Source organism: Apodemus sylvaticus, chromosome 8, assembly GCF_947179515.1.
Source record: "Apodemus sylvaticus chromosome 8, mApoSyl1.1, whole genome shotgun sequence".
Taxonomy (NCBI): Eukaryota; Metazoa; Chordata; class Mammalia; order Rodentia; family Muridae; genus Apodemus; species Apodemus sylvaticus.
The window spans coordinates 51,702,305-51,721,797 of NC_067479.1; the positions used below are offsets into that span (position 1 = coordinate 51,702,305).

The 19,493-nt window shown below is 46.2% G+C and overlaps 1 protein-coding gene across 1 annotated transcript in view; it reads left to right on the plus strand.

Moving 5' to 3' along the window:
- The first annotated feature begins 2,602 nt into the window (after nt 1-2,602).
- The window catches only part of Slc25a30 (solute carrier family 25 member 30), a 25,797-nt gene continuing 8,906 nt past the window's right edge, over nt 2,603-19,493 (plus strand). The window contains 7 exon segments of the mRNA XM_052190937.1: nt 2,603-2,686; nt 11,203-11,287; nt 11,289-11,334; nt 12,642-12,789; nt 16,564-16,658; nt 17,928-18,013; nt 18,498-18,593. Of these exon segments, the coding sequence (XP_052046897.1) occupies nt 11,270-11,287; nt 11,289-11,334; nt 12,642-12,789; nt 16,564-16,658; nt 17,928-18,013; nt 18,498-18,593 (489 nt within the window). The 5' untranslated portion in view covers nt 2,603-2,686; nt 11,203-11,269.

Sequence of the window (19,493 nt, forward strand, 5' to 3'; positions counted from 1 at the left end):
TGTAATCCCAGCACTTGGGAGGCAGAGGCAGGCAGATTTCTAAGTTCGAGGCCAGCCTGGTCTACAGAGTGAGTTCCAGGACAGCCAGGGCTACACAGAGAAACCCTGTCTCGAAAAAAACAAAAAGTGTATTAATTCAAGAACTTTGCAGTCCTGTACATTAATTGCATTGTATTTAAAAGGTTATAATGATTAAAACAATTTCAAAGACATCTCTAATCTACTGAGTTTGCTGCTGGTGGTGCTCCTGGTGTGTCTCAGCTCTGCTCATTCTGAGATGGACAGGGCAGTTTTGCCTCAGAGCAGGCTGAGCTCAGGGCAAGGTCCCTGCTGCCTCCAAGCAGGACCGTTATCTTGGCAGAAAGAGTTAATCATAACAATCCTTAGTTGCAAAGTGTGGATGCCAGTTAGGACTGGAGATTGTGCTGAGCTGACTTAGGCAAGACCATTGCTACTTCAAGGTCAGGTTGTTGCAAACCATGATGGACCTCAGTTGCAATTTCCCCAGTGCAGTGTGACATTGAACCCCTGCCGACAGCCTGCGGAGATCTCCCCATCTCTAGAGTCACTTAGAAAGCCACTGTCAAGGTAGTTCTCCCCACTGTCTCTTCTGCCGTGGTTTTCCTGACGTTTACTTTAATAACTCTGCTTTTGCCTTTAGTCTTTGGTGAATTCATTCACAGCCCACATACTACTAGCCTGTTATTGCCACTCCTGATTTTGTATAGATTATAGGACAGAAGGAATAGATAAATGTAATCATGCCGGGGAGGGGGGCAGGGAATAGGAATTTACTAGCTTAGATGAAAGACTCCGAGAAAGGAGGAGACTAGAATGAAGCCTGTGGCACAGGTGTCTAAATTAGAGAGATCTATCACTCGGGATTTAAAAATATCTGGGAAGGGTGGTGAGATGGCTCAGTGGTTAAGAACACTTGTTGCTCTTCTAAAGGGTTCAGTTCCCACCACCCACACAGCAGCTCTTAATCACCTGTATTCCTGTTCTAGGGGATCTGATGCCCTCTTCTGACCTCTGTGGACAGCAGACATCCATGTGGTGTCCATAGAGGTCGTGGTCACACACGAACACACATGCACTTGCAAACACACATGCACACGAAACACTCATAAGTGGAAATAAATAAATCTAAGAATAGCCGGGCGGCGGTGGCGCATGCCTGTAATCCCAGCACTCTAGGAGGCAGAGGCAGGCAGATTTCTGAGTTCGAGGCCAGCCTGGTCTACAGAGTGAGTTCCAGGACAGCCAGGGATATACAGAGAAACCCTGTCTCGAATCCTTCCCTCCCAAAAAAGGTTGTTGAATAAATCCCCCTTTAATATATTGGTTCTTTTCCTAAAGAGAACCCAACTATACTCTGTTTTATGTTATGTAATACAATATAAAAGGAAACATGTAGAAGGACTTTATAACAAAACTTTCCAAGCACAATAGGCAAGGAAGACATTTTGAGAACTGGTTGGCATTGTGCTGGAGTGCTAGAAGATAAGACACCCCCAGGACACAGGAGCAACGACAGAGGGCCAGGGCAAAGGCTGGCAAAGGAATGCCAGAAACAGACCTGGTATTTGACTTGAGTTATTGAAGTCGAAACAAACCCAGCAGTCCGCGTCTTTACTCAAAGCAAAGAGGAGGGGCGTTGTTGAGCAGAGAGGCGTCTTGAGCAAGCAGAGTCTTTGCATCTTGCTTCGCAGCGGCAACAATGACAAACTGGCAGCGTGCACGTCCAGAAATGAGGAAGTCTTGTGAATATCCATCATTGTTCTAAATGCTTCCACATCTAATCACAAGGAGATAATCCGTGAGTCCAGAACATGACAAGACAATTGGTCTGGACCGCAAATATGCCGAAGTTAAGAAGAATTTAGAAAATGAGAAGCTCTGGTCCGGTTGTAAAGTAAATAAATAATTAATGAAAACAAGAAAAAGAAAACGAGAGCTCCGGTTTAAGAAGTTTACAAGAGGTGAATTCAGATGTACTGGGTTAATTTTTAGTGGCTCTCAAGTTTAATGTGCACATGAGTGTATGATCTTTTGAGACAGCAAAGGGATATAAATATAATAGTGTACGGGATATGACTGAAAATGTAATCAGTCTCTTGTATATGATAAGTGGTAATTTTTCAAGAGTTCGGTGTGAAAGGAATATGCACACAAAGAATGCAAGAGTTGCAAAATGCTAGGGTTGGTGACTCTGGGTTCTCAGTTTTCAGTCAGCACATTTCAAATTATAAAGCTCTAGGGTAAATAAATGCAAGATGATTTCTTTGCGACTGCAGAGAATCTGGGAGACACAGAGAAGCCCCTCTGGAGAAGTCATTCGGTCCTGTTGTTTCCCGGTTTCTCCTTCACAGACGGATGGCTGTGGGGAGCAACGAGCAGCCCGAGCTCGTTTTCCAGCAGTGAGAGCCTGAGAACCCGAGTCTGGTTGCTTCTGGAATCGGCTCTTCCTGAGTCCCCTACTGTGGCAGGAGGCGTGGCCTTGAGGGAGCCGGTGTCGGCAGTAACCAATGAGAACGTGGTGTGGGCGTGTCAGGCGGGAGTAGGCGGAGCCGTACCAGGCTTGGGCCGCGCCCGCCTCTCGGCGGCCTTTTCTTCCGCTCCCACCCCAGGTGCTCCCAGGCGGCTGCACTGGCTCGGAAGAGTAGCAGGAGGAGCTTGCTGCGGGGTGAGTTCCCGGCCGCGCTGCTGCCTTGTGGACCCGGCGGGAGAACCGCTGCGGCGGCTTTGCTCCAACCCGAAGTTCGCTGGGGTTCGCGTGTTTCGTTCGGTGGGCACGAGGCTCCGGGGCCCGGGCTCGCTCCGGGGTTCGGGTGGTTTTGCGGGAGCCGCGGAGGGAGGCTCAAGGGTTGAGCCCTTTGCTGCGGCACTTGTTCCTCCCACCACCAGTGTGCGTCCCTCCCATCCTTGGGAAGAGACAGTATAGCTTCAGCACCCGCGAGCTCTGTACCCGGGATAGGGCTTCACCCATTGAATTGCTGGTGGAGGGCTGGGGATGTAGCTCAGCGGTTGGGTTGAGCTATTTAGCGTATACAGGATCCCGGGTTCAATCATCAGCGTTGCTAAATAGACAGATAATAAGCAATTTCCATTTTCTTTAAGGCAGGGGCGCGCGGGCGCTCGCGCGTGTACACACACACACACACACACACACACACACAAATTGCTCGTGGACAAGCCAGGTTGCAGCTTGCGAGTTCGCAAGAATCTGCCAAATGAATTGCTTGGAGAAGTTAACGTGCTAATGCGTTTTAAAGCCCTTTTGGGTGTAATTTCAGGCAAAACATTCAATAGGCAATGTTCTTGCCTAAGAATAGCAAAACAATGGTAGAACGAATGCCCTTGTAGATTCTGCATTCGGATATGTGTTATTGTGAAGCTGAAAGGTGTGGATTTAGATCTTAACATTGGTACTGCCAACTTTTGTAACATGGGCTCAGTTATCTCGTGGAAAAAATGGTCCCATTTCTAAACTGTTTTTAAAACACCATATTTTGTAAGTATGTGTTGAGTTTGGTTTTTTCCTGTACACTTAAAAAAAAAGATTTTTCCAGACTTATTTATGTGTCTGTGAGCTCATATGCACACGTGTGCAAAGTACCCTTGGAGTCAGAAAGCATCAGATTCTCTGAAGCTGGAGTTCTAAGCAGGTGTGAGCCATTTGATGTGGATACTGGGAATCGAACCCTAGTCCCCTGGAAGAGCAGCCAGTGCTCTTAACTGCTGTGCCATCTCTCTGCCCCTCACTGTGCACTTTCAATAAAGGATAGGAAAGGATTATAAAAAGACAGTGTAATGGGAGAGATTTATGAGAACATGAAGGGAAGAGTGTGTGCTTACAGTTTAAGACTGTAGACTGAAGGAACAGACTAAAATGAAGATGATTGATTGATTATATAAGAGGAACTTGGAAGGCCCTCAGAAGTACTACTAGCTGTATCAATTTTAAAAAATGATCATATAAAGCAGTGAGTTTCATCACACATGCTTCATATTTTTGTTCCTCACCCCACCCACCCACCTCCAGCTCCCTCCATCCCTCCATCGACTGTCTGCCCAGTTAGAGCCCTTCTGCTTTCTAGTCCATCACTGTTTGCTGTTTCTCCGAAGGTCTTTTTTCCCTTCCCATGGCTCTCTTCCTACTAACGTGATTGATTGGTACACACACACTTATGAACATAAAACACGGAATGATTGTCTTTCTGAGTTTAACTTATATTGCTTAATATAGTATACATTTCCCATAAATGCCATGATTTCATTTTTCTTATGGCTGCATAGAATTCTATTGTATATTGTCATGGTGTGTATATGCTTGGCCCAGGGAGTGGCACTATTAGGAGGTGTGGCCGTCACTGTGGGCGTGCACTTTAAGACCCTCATCCTAGCTGCCTGGAAGTCAGTATTCTGATAGCAGCCTTCAGATGATGATGTAGAACTCCCAGCTCCTCCTGCACCGTGCCTGCCTGGATTCTGCCACGCTCCCTAGTGGATTGAGCTTCTGAACCTGTAAGCCAGCTCCAATTAAATAATGTCCTTTATAAGAGTTGCCTTGGTCATGGTGTCTGTTCACAGAGTAAAACCATAATTAAGACATATGTGAGCCGGGCGGTGGTGGCACATGCCTGTAATCCCAGCACTCTGGGAGGCAGAGGCAGGCGGTTTTCTGAGTTCGAGGCCAGCCTGGTCTACAGAGTGAGTTCCAGAACAGCCAGGGCTACACAGAGAAATCCTGTCTGGAAAAACAAAACAAAACAAAAACAACAAAAAAGACATATATGGTTCGAGGCCAGCCTGGTCTACAAAGTGAGTTCCAGGACAGCCAGGACTATACAGAGAAACCCTGTCTTGAAAACCAAAAAGACATGTGGATTACTTATTTTTACTTTTAATTTACTTTTGGTATTTTTGAGACTCCCTATGGAGCTAGGTATTTTTGGGTCTCACTATGAAGCTTTAGCTAGAACTTGATATGTAGACCAGGCTGGTCTTGAACTCACAGAGATTCACATACCTCTGCCTCCCAAGTACTGGGACTAAAAGTGAGTGCTACCGTGTTAGGCATGGACCACATTATCTATAGCCATTCAGCTGTTGATGGACCTCTAGGTTTATTCTATTTCCCTATGTATGTGAATAGACCATGAATGTGCATGTATCTCTGTGGTCTGTTAACTTGGAATTGTTTGTGTACATATGTTTATATGTAAGTACACTGTAGCTGGCTTCAGACACACCAGAAGAGAGCATCAGATCTCATTACTGATGGTTGTGAGCCCCCATGTGGTTGCCGGGATTTGAACTCAGGACCTTCGGAAGAGTAGTCAGTGCTCTTGACTGCTGAGCCATCTCTCTAGCCCCCCCCACCCCCTTCTGTAAGCTGCCTCTTCACTGTTTTCTTTATGCAAAAAAACCTTTTAATTTCATGTAATTTTATTTGTCTTACTTTCTATAAGTACTGTGCTTTAGTGGCCTCTCTTTACAGTTGTACAGATAAGGTCAGGTGGAAATAAATGTTCATTGACATATAAAAGATGATATAATAGAAGGGGTAACAGCATACATCTTAAGTGTAGGGAGAAAATTTGAGGTTCTTTGTATCGATTCTTTCAGATTTTTTATTTATTTATTTATTTATTTATTTATTTATTTATTTATTGTGGCCTTGCTAGGGTTTGGACCCTCTCAGCTTTCTACATGCTAGCCAAGTACTCTGTCACCAAGATACTCCCCGCAGTCTTCAATAAACACATACACGCACATGCATATGTATTTAACAGCCTTGGAAGATACTGTTTGACTGCAGAGTATTGTGAAGAGGGAAGATCATACAATCCTTCAGAGAGACACTAGTTGGAGTACCTCATCCTGACTGAAGAGTTGCTTTTTGGAGGCTTGCTGCTTCAAGTCCTTTGGAAAGTGTAGCAATGCCTGACATCAAATATTTCATCACAAGAGCTGATGTTAGTGCTGTGCTTATGATGCAGCAAAGAGAATCGGTCAGTGTGGTTCGGTCTGACTTTGAGTGTATGGCCAAACATGAGGGCGTGATTGGAAGTGTTCTACAGCCACCATGGCCTCTGGCTGTCTGCAGAGCTGTTAATCCCTTTGCTAGTTCTCAAGTTGAGACACTCGCCAGACACATCTGTCTCCACCTTGGCCTTTACCATCGAGAATTAGGGTTTTCTGAAGATCACTCCTCACATGAAGGTTAAAGATACACATGGGAAGATGCTCCCTAAGGGAGCATAGTCATGAATGGGTTAATTTACTGAACACAGGTTACAGCCCGAGGTAACTGGAGCTCTGGCAGTCTGCCATGGTCAGCATAGCCTGGAACACGGTTGGCAGAAGCCAGCCTTCAGCAAGACCATTTTTGTTTGGATGCTTTCTGGTTCTTTATGTTTATTTGTTTTTTTTGTTTTCTAGTTTTTCAAGACAGGGTTTCTCTGTTCTGACTGTCCTTGAATTTGCTTGCTTTAGACCAGGCTTGCCTTGAATTCAACAGAAATCCATTTATTTCTGCCTCCCAAGCAGAAAAGTCCTGTGCCATGACTCTGGGCTTGGCTTTCTGGCTTTTTAAAAAATTTATTTATTTATTTATTTATTTATTTATTTATTTATTTATTTATAATCTGTGTTACAATCTTTAAAAAAATTGTAGCACTCGTAAAAGTTCAAACTCTCTTAACTGTGGGCTCCTGTAAAACCAAAACCAAGTGATTTGCTTTCTTATTCCTAAAGGAGGAGGAAGTAGTCAAATGTAAGCAAAACCAAAATCCAGATTCTGTACCTCAGTGTCCAGCACCTGGGTTCCACTCATGATCCTCACTTCCCCAAACTCTGGCAGCCCCACCGCTCCAGCTGTGCTTTCTGCAGTGCACAGCTTGTCTAGTGGGCTCAGGCCCCCCTACTCCACATTTGCCATTGCCCTTGGCAGACACCCACAGGCCTGACCTCTTCAATATCCCAGAGTTTCCACTGACGTTGAGGTTAGACCGTCACCATTGGGCTCGCCTGGTTGTTACTTAGCCTCAGCTTTTCTCTATGACCCCTTCAATCTCGCCTCTCTCGTGTTTTCAAAGCTAGAACCAGGTCGGTGACCCTTAGATTCCACCTAGGAGCTTGAGATGCACCCTTGGCCCTTCTGGACCACAGCTTGTGTGCTGACCCTAAAGAAGTAATTCCCACAATGTTTCACTTCAGTGACGCTGATCTCATTAATCACAGTTGGTTCTTTAGCCCCAGCTGACCAGTATCACCTGTCCCAGTAAAGCACAAAAGGGTTTACTTGGTGATGCTGTCTCTTGTTAATCAGCTGCTTCTTTAGCTTCAGCTGATCAGCAACCACAGAGTCCTAATCCAAAATGTCACGAAGACCCTAAGAGAGTCTTTGCTTTCCTGAGATATCACAAACCAGACCTCTGTTGTCTGTATTATCATCCAAGCTTCTACCATAAGCATGCATTAAAATCCGAGTACTCAGCAGTCCCAGATTCTAAACATTTCCATAGTCTTCTCCCTAAAACATGGGATGATTTCCTCACCATTACACCCCACTCTTGGTACCAATTTCTGTGCTTGTTTCTTTTCTGTTGCTAAAAGAAAAATACTCCCTGTCTTAGTCAGGGTTTCTATTCCTGCACAAATATCATGACCAAGAAGCAAGTTGGGGAGGAAAGGGTTTATTGAGCTTACACTTCCACGTTGCAGTTCATCACTAAAGGAAGTCAGGACTGGAACTCAAGCAGGTCAGGAAGCAGGAGCTGATGCAGAAGCCATGGAGGGATGTTTATTACTGGCTTGCTCCCCCTGGCTTGCTCAGCCTGCTGCTCTCTTATAGAACCCAAGAGCACCAGCCCAAAGGTGGAACCACCCATAAGGGGCCCTCCCCACTTGATCACTAATTGAGAAAATGCCCCACAGCTGGATCTCATGGAGGCACTTCCCCAACTGAAGCTCTTTTCTCTGTGATAACTCCAGCCTGTGTCAAGTTGACACACAAAACCAGCCAGTACACTCCCAAAAGCAAATTGGGAAGGGAAGGCTTTCATCTGACAGGTTACTTGTAGTCCACCCTTAGGGGAAGTAAAGGCAGAATCACAGAGGAACATTCCTAACGGCTCACATTCAATTACCTTTCTTATAGCTGCACTCAGTCCCACCTAGCTAGAGATAATTCTCACAGCAGGCTTGGGCCCTCTCACATCAATTAGTCATCAAGAAAATGTCCCACAGACATACCCACAGGCCACTTTTTCAATAGAGGTTACATACCCCTTCCTAGGTAGGTAAAGGTGACAACACAGATTAGTTATCACACAGCATGCACTAAACCCTGGGTTTGAGCCTCAGCACCACATAAAGCCAAGTGTAGTGTTGGACTTCCAGGAAGCAGGAGGATCACAAGTTCAGAGCTGTCTTTGTCTACATAGTAAGTTCCTGGTCAGCCTGGCATAGGAGACTGCCTCAAAAGCAAAACAAGCCAATACCAAGGGGAAAAATACTTCATATTAAAACGTATAGAACTAAAGATAGCTCTGAAACAGCAACGGGAAACTAGAAAGTTAATTAGTGACAGAGCATGAGGGTATGATGGGCGTGTAGTTCATTTCTAAAAAAGGTAAATTAAAAATTTTTATTTTTAAATGTACATTTGTGTTTTGTCTGCCTGTGTGTCTGTGTGAGGGTATTGGAGCCCCTGGAATAGGAGTTAGAAACAGTTGTGGGTGCTGGGAATTGAATCCAGGTTCTCTGGAAGAACAACCACTGCTCTTAACTACTGAGCCTTCTCTCTAGCCTGTAAATTATCATCCACTTTCCATAAACGTTTGCTGGCAGTTTGGAGGCATTTGTGTTTGTGTGTATATATGTGTTATGCATGCATATGTGTGTAAGTGCACAAATGCCCATCCACATATATCCGTGTTTACATATTATAGAAAAACACTTGGAACTGAGATGAATGAAAAGAAGACTCATCTTTAATGTCACCATTGCAGAACAGCCATTACAAGCAGGAATTTAGATCCCAGGGCCCCTGAGACCAGCCTTTCTTTAGTTTACCGAGTTACAGAAACAGCATAGATGCTTGGGCTGCACGCACGGGTATAGAACTTCTAAGGAAGCCCATGTACCACACAGTTGCTTGATGGGTGTATAGCATCAAGCCCCTGAAAACCCGTCATAGAGACAGTGGTCAGGGTGGGAGCAGCCTTTGGGGTAATGAGAGTTTTGAAGGGCTAGAGAAAATGGTGATTACTGTAAGAGTCATCAGTCATCTTCAGTTATTTATAGTGGGGAGGGCTGGGGAGGGAGCTCGCTCAGCTGGTAAAATGCTTGCCAAGGATCTGAGTTTGGTCTCCAGAACACATTTAAAAAGCCAGGTGTAGTGATGCATGCATGCAGTCCCAATGCATTGGAAATGGGTGGATCCCGGGACTCTGTGGCCAGCCACCCTGGCTGAATCGGTAAGTTCTGGCCAGTGAGAGGATGGACAGGAACATCATGAAACTCCGCCATCCAGAGGCATCTGCTGCAGCCATGGGCATCTGGACTTGATGGATACTCACTAGATTGGGTTCCCAACTTCCCATCATGCAGAGAGGAGGAGATAATGAAGCCTCCTCTTCCTCAGTAACTAGTGACTAGTAATGGTTGCTGGGGGAGGGGGTGTCATTTTTTTCCTTAATGGTGTGGTCATTGGGAAACTGGGTGAGAAGAAGGGGTTCAGAGGGAAAGGGAGAAGACAGGGTAATCGGGGTGAAGGGTGAATAGAATCACAGTGCATTATGTATGTGCATACGGGACATATACATACGGGAAATTGTCCAAAAGGAAATTTAAGTAAGTCTATACTCTTAATTTGTTGGGATGGCTGCTCTTGTGGTGGTAGTGGTGCAAAAAATGCTTAGCATGGGAGGTTAACAGGAACAAAGTGTACTTTACCAAGGTCTTGCCCTGTCTTTCCTTCATGCCAAGCTTCTTCTGCGTGTGTAACACAGTATGGAGAGAGTGAGCTGTCATTTAAGCCGACATCAAAGAGGGTTGTGTTCATGTTAAGGGGGTTTCATTTGATCTAGATTTATAGTGGTTTCCAACTCTAGTATTCCTGATGGTTTCCCTTAGGGAGGCCCTAAGCCAGCGGCAAATGAATAGCAAATATTTATTGCATGAGAAACTAAGAGATCTATGGTAACTAAGACTGGCTAGGAAGCGGCCTCCAGTGCACTGTGCTGAATGTGCACACAGGCATCAGGGTGTCAGCCCAGCAGGATGTAGGTTAAGGCCCCTGAAGAGGTAAGATTGTGAATTGCTCGTTTGGGGCCTGTTTTTTTGCTCTGATAAGACACTATGACCATGGCAGCTCCTGGAAGGGTTAATTGGGGCTGACTTACAGTTCAGAGGTTTAGTCCATTATCATGATGGTACACAGGCAGACACAGGCAGGAGACGGAGCAGAGAGTTCTACATCGGGATTGACAGGCAGCAGGAAGAGACGGTGAGCTACTGGGCCTGGTTTGAACATTCGAAGCCTCCAAAGCCTACACGTAGTGATAGCTTCCTCCAACAAGGCCACATTTCCTAATAGTGCCACTCCTTATGAGCCTTTTGGGACCATTTTTACTCAAACCACCACAGAGCCTAGGATACAAGGGCTCTGCTTTAGTAAGGCAAGGTTTGCCTCAGTTGATGGTAGGGTTGTTTGGGGGCATCCTTTGAATAAAACCCAGGGATAAGAGTTAGAAACAGAAGCTGCCCATGTGGGAAGTTCTGTGTGGTAGTTTGAATAAGGATGGCCCCCCAGAGGCTCATCAGTTTGAATACTTAGTCACCAGGGAGTGGTATTGTTTGATAGGATTAGAAGGATTAGGAGATGTAGCCTTGTTGATGTAGCCCTATGTGTCACTGTGGGTGGGCCTTGGCGGTTCAAAAGCTCACACCAGGCCCAGTCTCTGCCCTAGCTTGCAGATCAGGATCTATCTCTGATCTGCTGCTCCAGTGCCATCCATGCCTGCAGCCATGCTCTTGCTATGAAAATAATGGACTGAACCTCTGAAACTGGAAGCAAGCCCTCGTTAAATGTCCTTTATAAGAGTTGCTTTGGTCATGGTGTCTGTTCACAGCAGTAGGACAGTAACTAAGACATTATGGTTTTGAATCGTTTTTCCCTTTTGTATCTAGAACAAACCTGGAGGCAAACCTGTAGGAGGCAATGTTTGAATAACTCTGAGACGACCAGACAGTGAAAATGTCAGCCCTCAACTGGGAAGCCCTTTGTGTATGGAGGGCTGGCCTCCATCACAGCAGAGTGCGGTAAGAACCCTGACGCTGAAGCTTTGCCTGAGGCATGTGGTGGCTGTCAGGATGTGTGTTGGTGTGCGCACTGTTCAAGTGCAAGCTTGTGAAATCATACCCTCTATATTCAGACATGCCTTCTTTGGGTATGTTTTTAGACAGCCTAGTTATTTTAGCTACTCTTTAGCAGTGTTGGGTTTGAAGTGCGTTAGGGAGAAAGTTGGCCTGTTCATGACTCCCATCCTGACTCCAGGACATCCTGACTGCATTGCTCCTGCATCGGATTGCTTTGCTGCTGGGTGTGTGCTGTTTTATCAAGCACTTGCTAACTGCTTGGCTTCTGGCTTGGACATTTCCCTTTGCTTAGTTGGCTTGCAAGGTGCATGGATCACCCGCCTCCCTAACACTGGTCAGTTTTCTGTGAATGGATTATGGAATTTGAAATAACTGATTCCTGTCCCTGAATGAGTTAACCTGGGCTTAGTGAGCTAAAGATAACTGTTTGAGGATGGAGTCTATGTATTTGGGTAACTGGTCAGGCCAGTATTAAGCATTCTTACCTGCCTCATCTGATTTCACTTATCAAAGAAAATTTCTTAAACTGTAAAACCTCTGTTCAGTCCCTGAACCCAATCTTAGCCTTTTCTTGCATAAAGAATATTTGGGGTTTTAAGTGGATCTCCTCTTTGTGTAGATGGTTTTGTTTACCCGTGCTCTGTGGCAGTTTTGCCTCCTCACTCAGCTTTATTAGAAAGATAGTCATAGTTCATAAATGTTTAACAGAGAATGGTAGCACACCACCTGCAAACCCGCATTGTGGGCAGTGGGGGAGGAGTTCAAAGTCAGCTTCAGCTACATAGCAAGGTTAAGACCTGGCTGGGCAACTTGAGGCCCTAGTTCCTGGAACAAAAAACAACAAACAGTGTTCTTTTTTTGAAGTTGTTAATTTTTTTTTTTTTTGTTGGACAAGACATTGTTGTATAGCCCAGGCAACATCAAACCACTAATCTTCCCTCTGCGTCTTGGGTTCTAGGACACCAACCTTGGTACTCATTCCTTGGTCCACTTTTTGTTTTTTGGAGTAGGTCTTTCAATACCCTGGAACTTGCTAGGTAGGCTTGGCCACGTGGCAGCAGGCCACGTCGCCACCTCCCCAGGGCGTTCTGCCATGCCCAGCCTTTCCCTGTGGTGTGTGGGAATCGCATCCAGGTCTCCATGCTTACCAGGGAACCGGCTTTATCAAGTGAACTGTGTCCCCAGCTTTTGCCATTTCTTAATGTTTCTTTTTTCAGGAAGATTTTTTTTTTCTTTTTAACATTTTAAAGGCACATTTCCAATTGATTTAACTAAGACGCGGCTTCAGATTCAAGGCCAGACCAATGATGCCAACTTCCGAGAGATCAGGTACCGAGGAATGTTACATGCGCTGATGAGAATAGGCCGAGAAGAAGGCCTGAGGGCGCTGTATTCAGGGTGAGTCTACTTTGGTGTGTGTGTGTGTGTGTGTGTAACTGTGGGCCCTTTGAAGCGCATGCTTAAAGCAGTGTCTTCTTAGGGGAAAGATGAACACCAGCTATTCTGAAGTACCTAGGTTTTTACCATGATAAAAATACTATCTTGCCGGGTGGTGGTGGTGCATGCCTTTAATCTGCCTCTTGGGAGGCAGAGGGAGGTAGATTTCTGAGTTTGAGGCCAGCCTGGTCTACAGAGTGAGTTCCAGGACAGCCGGGGCTACACAGAGAAACCCTGTCTCGAAAAACAAAACAAAACAAAACAAAAAAAAACAAACCAAAAACCAAAACAAAAACAAAAAAACAAAAAAAACCCAAAAAACCAAAACATCTATCTTGTGGCTAAGGCTTGCAAACATTTGTAAATTCATTAATCTAATGATGGGAAAGAGAGCCACATAAGGCGTGGCCTGTATCAGTGAACTCTTTGCAGGGAACAGCACCCTTTGATATTTTAAATGATGGGTCTTAGGGACTATTGAAGGCTTAAGGGAACATTGAGAAACTGGCAAAGGGACCCTAGACTAAAGGGCCAAGGGCAGGAGTCTGGTACCACAGTCCAGGAGGGTGATGCCTTGTAGAAGACTGTCCTGTCAGTAGATGCTTAGGGTACGGCCCGTATGGGGTCATCTGCAGGGGTGGGTGGGGGAGAGCCTTGTTGCTCTCTCTCCTCTTCCCTCCCCTCTCCCACCTCCTGGACTCCTGGAGGTCCGCTGGAAGGGTATCTGTGAGCATCAGCCTTTCTCAGAGCACACAGAGGGTGGTCAGCATGGATGTAGATCATGCAGTCCCCAGTGACCTGTCACTGATGGGGGGCTGCACACGTGGAAATGGGATTCCAGTGGTGTCTGGTGTCCATCCCACACTGTCAAGGGCAGGGAGGGGGGACTTTTCTGGAAAGCTGCTCCTTGTAGGAGGCACAGAGTCAGACCCGTGAAGGCTCAAGAAGCAGCAGGCACAGGGGTGAGGGTGGGGCGTCGTGTACAGCTAGGCAGCATTGTAGTCGACAAACAGCAAGTATTCCTGCATGGAGACAGGAATAACAAGAAATGAAGCCAGAGTGTTGTTAGAGCATCAGAGAATGGGCAGCCTTATGCCATGCCAAGCCCCTGTCCCACACTGTGGCCCTAAGCCCCTCCATGAACTCACCAATCCACAGAGGTCTTTGTTTTTAATCCAGCCAAGACATTTATTCATCATTCATTCATTTATTCATTCATTTATTCATCATTCATTCATTCATGATTCATTCATTCATTCATAGAGAGGTCTTGCTGTGTTGCCTAGGCTGCCCTTGAACTCGTCGTGGCTCTAATGATTCCTCTGCTTAGCCTCATGATTAGGGGCATGTGTCACCATGCTCAGCCAAGTCAATATTTTTAAAATGTTTAATTGTGTTTTAATGTGTTAATCTGGATTCACTCATTCACTATAACAGCCGTAGGGAGGGAGAGTTAAAGAATTCTGAGGAATGGGCATCCTGGTGGGGGCAGGGACTGAGGATGGGAGCTGGGATTTTGGTCTTGAGTGGGGAGGAAGGCCAGCAGCACTGTGTGACTTTATTATGGGGTCCCCGGGTAGGAGAGGTAGTGAGCGGGGAGGAAGTACAGGCTAAGGTCTGGACTTGTGGGTTTCAGTAGTGTGTAGCTATAACCTCCCTTTCCGACGCCCATCCCCACCGGAGACAGAAGAGGAGGGCCAAGGCTTAGAGCAGGGAAGGTGCAGGATGGTTCCTACCCACTCTCAGTGAGGCAGTGAGAGGCCAGTGATTGGAGGGGAGAGGAGGAGGAGCTAAGGAGAGGGAGGGGGAGAGGGCATGAGCGGGCCATATTTCTGGTGTTTTGTGGATGTTAGAAATACTGGGATAAGATTTTATCATTGTAAATTGGCATTCTGTAATTGGGAGATTTATATGCATAAAGGTATTTGGTTAACTATTTAAGAGTCATGCTTTACCAGGTGTTTGGGTGCAGAGTGGGTGCATGGGACTCCCGCTGTTTACAGAGTCTATGGTGGAAACACAGCTGGGATGCTGTGAGCTCGGAAAGATTGGCTCGGCAGTGGTGACAATGAGAGCTGCCCCGAGCGAGACCCACAGGGACTTGGTGCAGAGGCCTCTCAGGGTGGTTTGTTTTTGTTTTTTGTTTTTGGATTTGTTTTTTTTTTTTTTTTTTAAGACAGGGTTTCTCTGTATAGCCTGGCTGTCCTGGAACTCACTCTGTAGACCAGGCTGGCCTCGAACTCAGAAATCGCCTGCCTTTGCCTCCCAGAGTGCTGGGATTACAGGCGTGGCCCGCCACCACCTGGCAGGGTGGTCATTTTTAATTGACACTACAATGGGAGTGAACTCTGTGCAAGGCATTTGACAGGGCTCGTGTTGGACTTCTGAACCGAAGAACTAGACAACAGCTGGGAACTCCTCAGAGCTGTGTGGGAATGTGGCTCTAGGAATCATCTGTTAGGATGAGCGAGAAGCCTTGGGGAGTGGATGGGCTGGGATGAGCATGGAGGAAGGAGAGGAAGGAGGCGGGATCCTGTGAGGCTGTGGTTTAGACAGTTGTGGTGTAGACAGCTGTGGTGTACAGCTGTGGTGGAAGGAGGAGAGGAGAGCAGGTCAGATGCTGCTGCTAAGGTTGCATGAGTTGCTGCTTGGAGACTGTCATGTAGATCTCTGGTTATAACATTGAAGGAGGTAGGAAATGTAGAACAAGGGGCCTAGTGGTTGAATGAGCAAAAGAATCAAAAGGGAAGGAAGGGCCCTGACTGCTCCCAGGTCTGGTGGAGGAGAGACTTTATGGTAGATGTGTCAGAGTGCCAGAGACACCTGGGAGAGCCCAGAGTGGATGCGACCAGACTGAGCTGGGCCTGTGAGGGTGCAAAGGCCTAGAGGGCAGAGGCTCAAAAAGGGGGCGGGTAACCAGAAGGTCCGAGTTATATAGGGACGAGCCTTCCTGGTAAGAGCAACCCAGCCTCTGTGCTGGAGAGTTTGGGGTAGAACGGGCTCTGCCAGCCATGCTAGGGTAGCACGTAGGGACTGAAGGATGCTGGGAGAACCTGGAGGCCAAGTCCAGTTTGGTATGTTAAATAGGCACCTCAGCTGCCTGTTTCTATCCTGGGTTTGAAACTTAACTTGGGCTAAGCATGCTGCAGGTTGGCCTCCCAGAGGATGGGAGGGTGGTATCCAGGATGGAGAAATCTGTCTTGTGTTTGCTGATTCTGGCTTGGATTCTGTATCCTATTGGAAAAACTTAGAGGAAATACTGAGTGTGTTCTTCAGGTGGTAGCAGCCTTCCTGGATTCTTTGTACTCTGAAAGAATGTTTATGCGTTTTAATGTGAGTGGGCAAATTAATTCCACATTTGCATTTTCCTCCAGGTTAAATACCGGCCTCAAGTTTCCACTTAGGGACCTAATAATTACCTCCGCTTTCAAGACCCACGTGTGCTTTTCTTACAGTTTTTAATGTTAAGATATTCATTTTAACTGGGTATGGTGGTGCATGACTTTAATGCCAACACTAGGGAGGTAGAGGCAGGTGCACTGGAGGCTAGTCCAGGCTACATATGAGCTCCAGGGCAGCAGGGCTACAGAAAAACACCTTGTCTCAAAAGAACAAACCGAAAAAATAAAATTAAAAATCCCATTGTGGCCGTAGTTTACGCCTTTGCACGCGGGTCCCTCTGAGGGTTTCTGACGTCCATGTTGGCTTTTATCTGCCTGCATGCCCACGTGACAGGATTGCACCGGCAATGCTGCGCCAGGCTTCCTATGGGACCATCAAGATTGGCACGTACCAGAGCTTGAAGCGATTAGCTGTGGACCGCCCGGAAGGTGAGTGTCGACCTGTTCACCTGCGGATACTCAGTGGGCTGGTAGCTGCTTTATTCCAGACGTTTTGGAGTATGTTTTCAATTATTTGGTTAATTTTCTACCAGTAAGGAAGAGACTGGGTCCAAAGAGTAGACAAACTGCTCATGCTGAGCCGAGCCGGAGGACATGTGTAAGGAGCTGTGTGTGCAAACGTTTTAGTCGTTTGCTAAATAAAAAGAGATGTACTTATTTATTATGTATACAGTGTTCTGTCTGCACACCCAGAAGAGGGCACCAGATCCCATTACAGATGGTTGTGAGCCACCATGTGGTTTCTGGGAACTGAGCTCAGGACCTCTGGAAGAGCAGCCAGTGCCCCCATTTGCTTTTTGTTTGTTTGTTTGTTTTTCAAGACAGGGTTTCACTTTGTAGCCCTGGCTGTCCTGAATTCACTTTGTAGACCAGGCTGGCCTTGAACTCACAGAGATCCACCTGCCTCTGCCTGAACACAGAGATCAGGTGCTGGGATTAAAAGTGTGCACTGCCATCATTTGTATTTTTAAATAAGTTCCTCCCTAACTCCCCCAACCCAAGCCACCTGCTCACCCCCTCCCAACATCATGTTCCTTCTTTTATAACCCAGGCTCTAATTTGTGCTGCCATGCACTCATGGTGTGAGAGTGGGCACTGCGGTGTGGTTGACTCATGGTGTGAGAGCGGGCACTATGGTGTGAGAGCGGGCACTGCGGTGTGGTTGACTCATGGTGTGAGAGCGGGCACTGCAGTGTGGTTGACTCATGGTGTGAGAGCTCGGACTGCGGTGTGGTTGACTACCAGCAGCCGTACTCTTAAAGGAAAACAGCTCTCACTACTGCACAAGTCGTCCGCTGTCAACAGCTCCTCGGCTATGGGTGGGACAGCCATTTGTCTTTATGTTCAAAATGTTTACCCTCATGCTGTACTGTTTCTGCTTGTCAACTGAATTTTCTAAAATTGAATTATCACCCATTTTCAGGAAGGCACAGAATAAATACATGTCCTATTAAGAGCTCTGATTTCTTCTTGAGCCTGTGGGATAAATATGAATATTTACGAGGCAGTTGGACTACATGTCCATCGAGACAAAGATGAACAGTAGATAGTTACTTTAAAATTAATTGCTTGATTCAGAGAGCATACAATTATATTCAGGTGGACAGGTGAATTGTAATGGGTTACATTATTTATATTTGAGTCATGTACAGCAAAAACTCTCATGTGTAAAAAAAAACAATCACTGTGTCTTTGTAGATGAAACCCTGCTGATCAATGTTGTGTGTGGAATTCTGTCTGGAGTCATATCCTCAGCTATTGCTAATCCGACTGATGTTTTGAAAGTAAGTTCTGGCTGTATGGTAGGGCACATTCCACACTTACATACTAACTGCAGCAGAGTGCGGGGTAACTCTTACTGAAGACAGTGTCTTTGATGTTAATATCACTTTCATAGGTAGGGCATGTGGTGTGCACCTTTAATCCCACCACGTGAAGACCAGCTGTGGCTTACTTCTCTATGAGTTATTAAGTGGGAAAAAAGAGTTTTCTTCTGAGACAGTGTGTGTGTGTGTGTGTGTGTGTGTGCCCCCCTTGGCTGTCTTGGGATTCAATCAATAGGCCTTGTTGGCGTGAAACTTGTAGAGAGCCAGCCACCTGTCTCTGCTGGGATTAACTACGTGCCACCACTGGCTGGCTCAGTCATGTTTATGCTGGTTTCCCCCACACACCGTTAAGCACTAGATGGGTGGTTTTCTCAAGTCTTTGATGGTGGGGGTGGAGAATGGGCAGTTTCCTTCTCATGTTGCGCTTTATGACGATGTATAGATCCGAATGCAAGCACAGAACAGCGCTGTTCAAGGAGGAATGATTGGCAACTTCATCAGCATTTACCAGCAGGAAGGGACAAGAGGACTGTGGAAGGTGAGCTGAGAGCAGCCCCGCCCCAGCTTCTTCCTGCCCTTCTCCTCACTGTATTTGAATCTAAGGGTCATTATGGCGTGAGAAGGGCGCCATTTCCTGCCTTTGAAGAGTCCTTCTTTCTCTTTTCTTTTTTTTTTTTTGTCTTAAAATTTTTTTTTGTCTTTTTTTTTTATTCGATATATTTTTTATTTACATTTCAAATGATTTCCCCTTTTCTAGCCCCCCACTCCCCGAAAGTCCCATAAGCCCCCTTTTCTCCCCCTGTCCTCCCACCCACCCCTTCCCACTTCCCTGTTCTGGTTTTGCCCTATACTTCTTCACTGAGTCTTTCCAGAACCAGGGGCCACTCCTCCTTTCTTCTTGTACCTCATTTGATGTGTGGATTATGTTTGGGGTATTCCAGTTTTCTAGGTTAATATCCACTTATTAGTGAGTGCATACCATGAGTCACCTTTTGAGTCTGGGTTACCTCACTTAGTATGATGTTTTCTAGCTCCATCCATTTGCCTAAGAATTTCATGAATTCATTGTTTCTAATGGCTCTCTCTTTTCTCTTCTCTTCTCTTCTCTTCTCTTCTCTTCTCTTCTCTTCTCTTCTCTTCTCTTCTCTTCTCTTCTCTTCTCTTCTCTTCTCTTCTCCTTCCTTCCTTCCTTCCTTCCTTCCTTCCTTCCTTCCTTCCTTCCTTCCTTCCTTCCTTCCTTCTTTTGATTTGGTTTTTTCGAGACAGGGTTTCTCTGTATAGCCCTGGCTGTCCTGGAACTCACTCTGTAGACCAGGCTGGCCTCGAACTCAGAAATCCGCCTGCCTCTGCCTCCCAGAGTCCTGGGATTACAGGCGTGCGCCACCACCGCCCGGCTGAGTCCTTTCTTAATTTCTCTGTCTATAAAATGGAACATGAG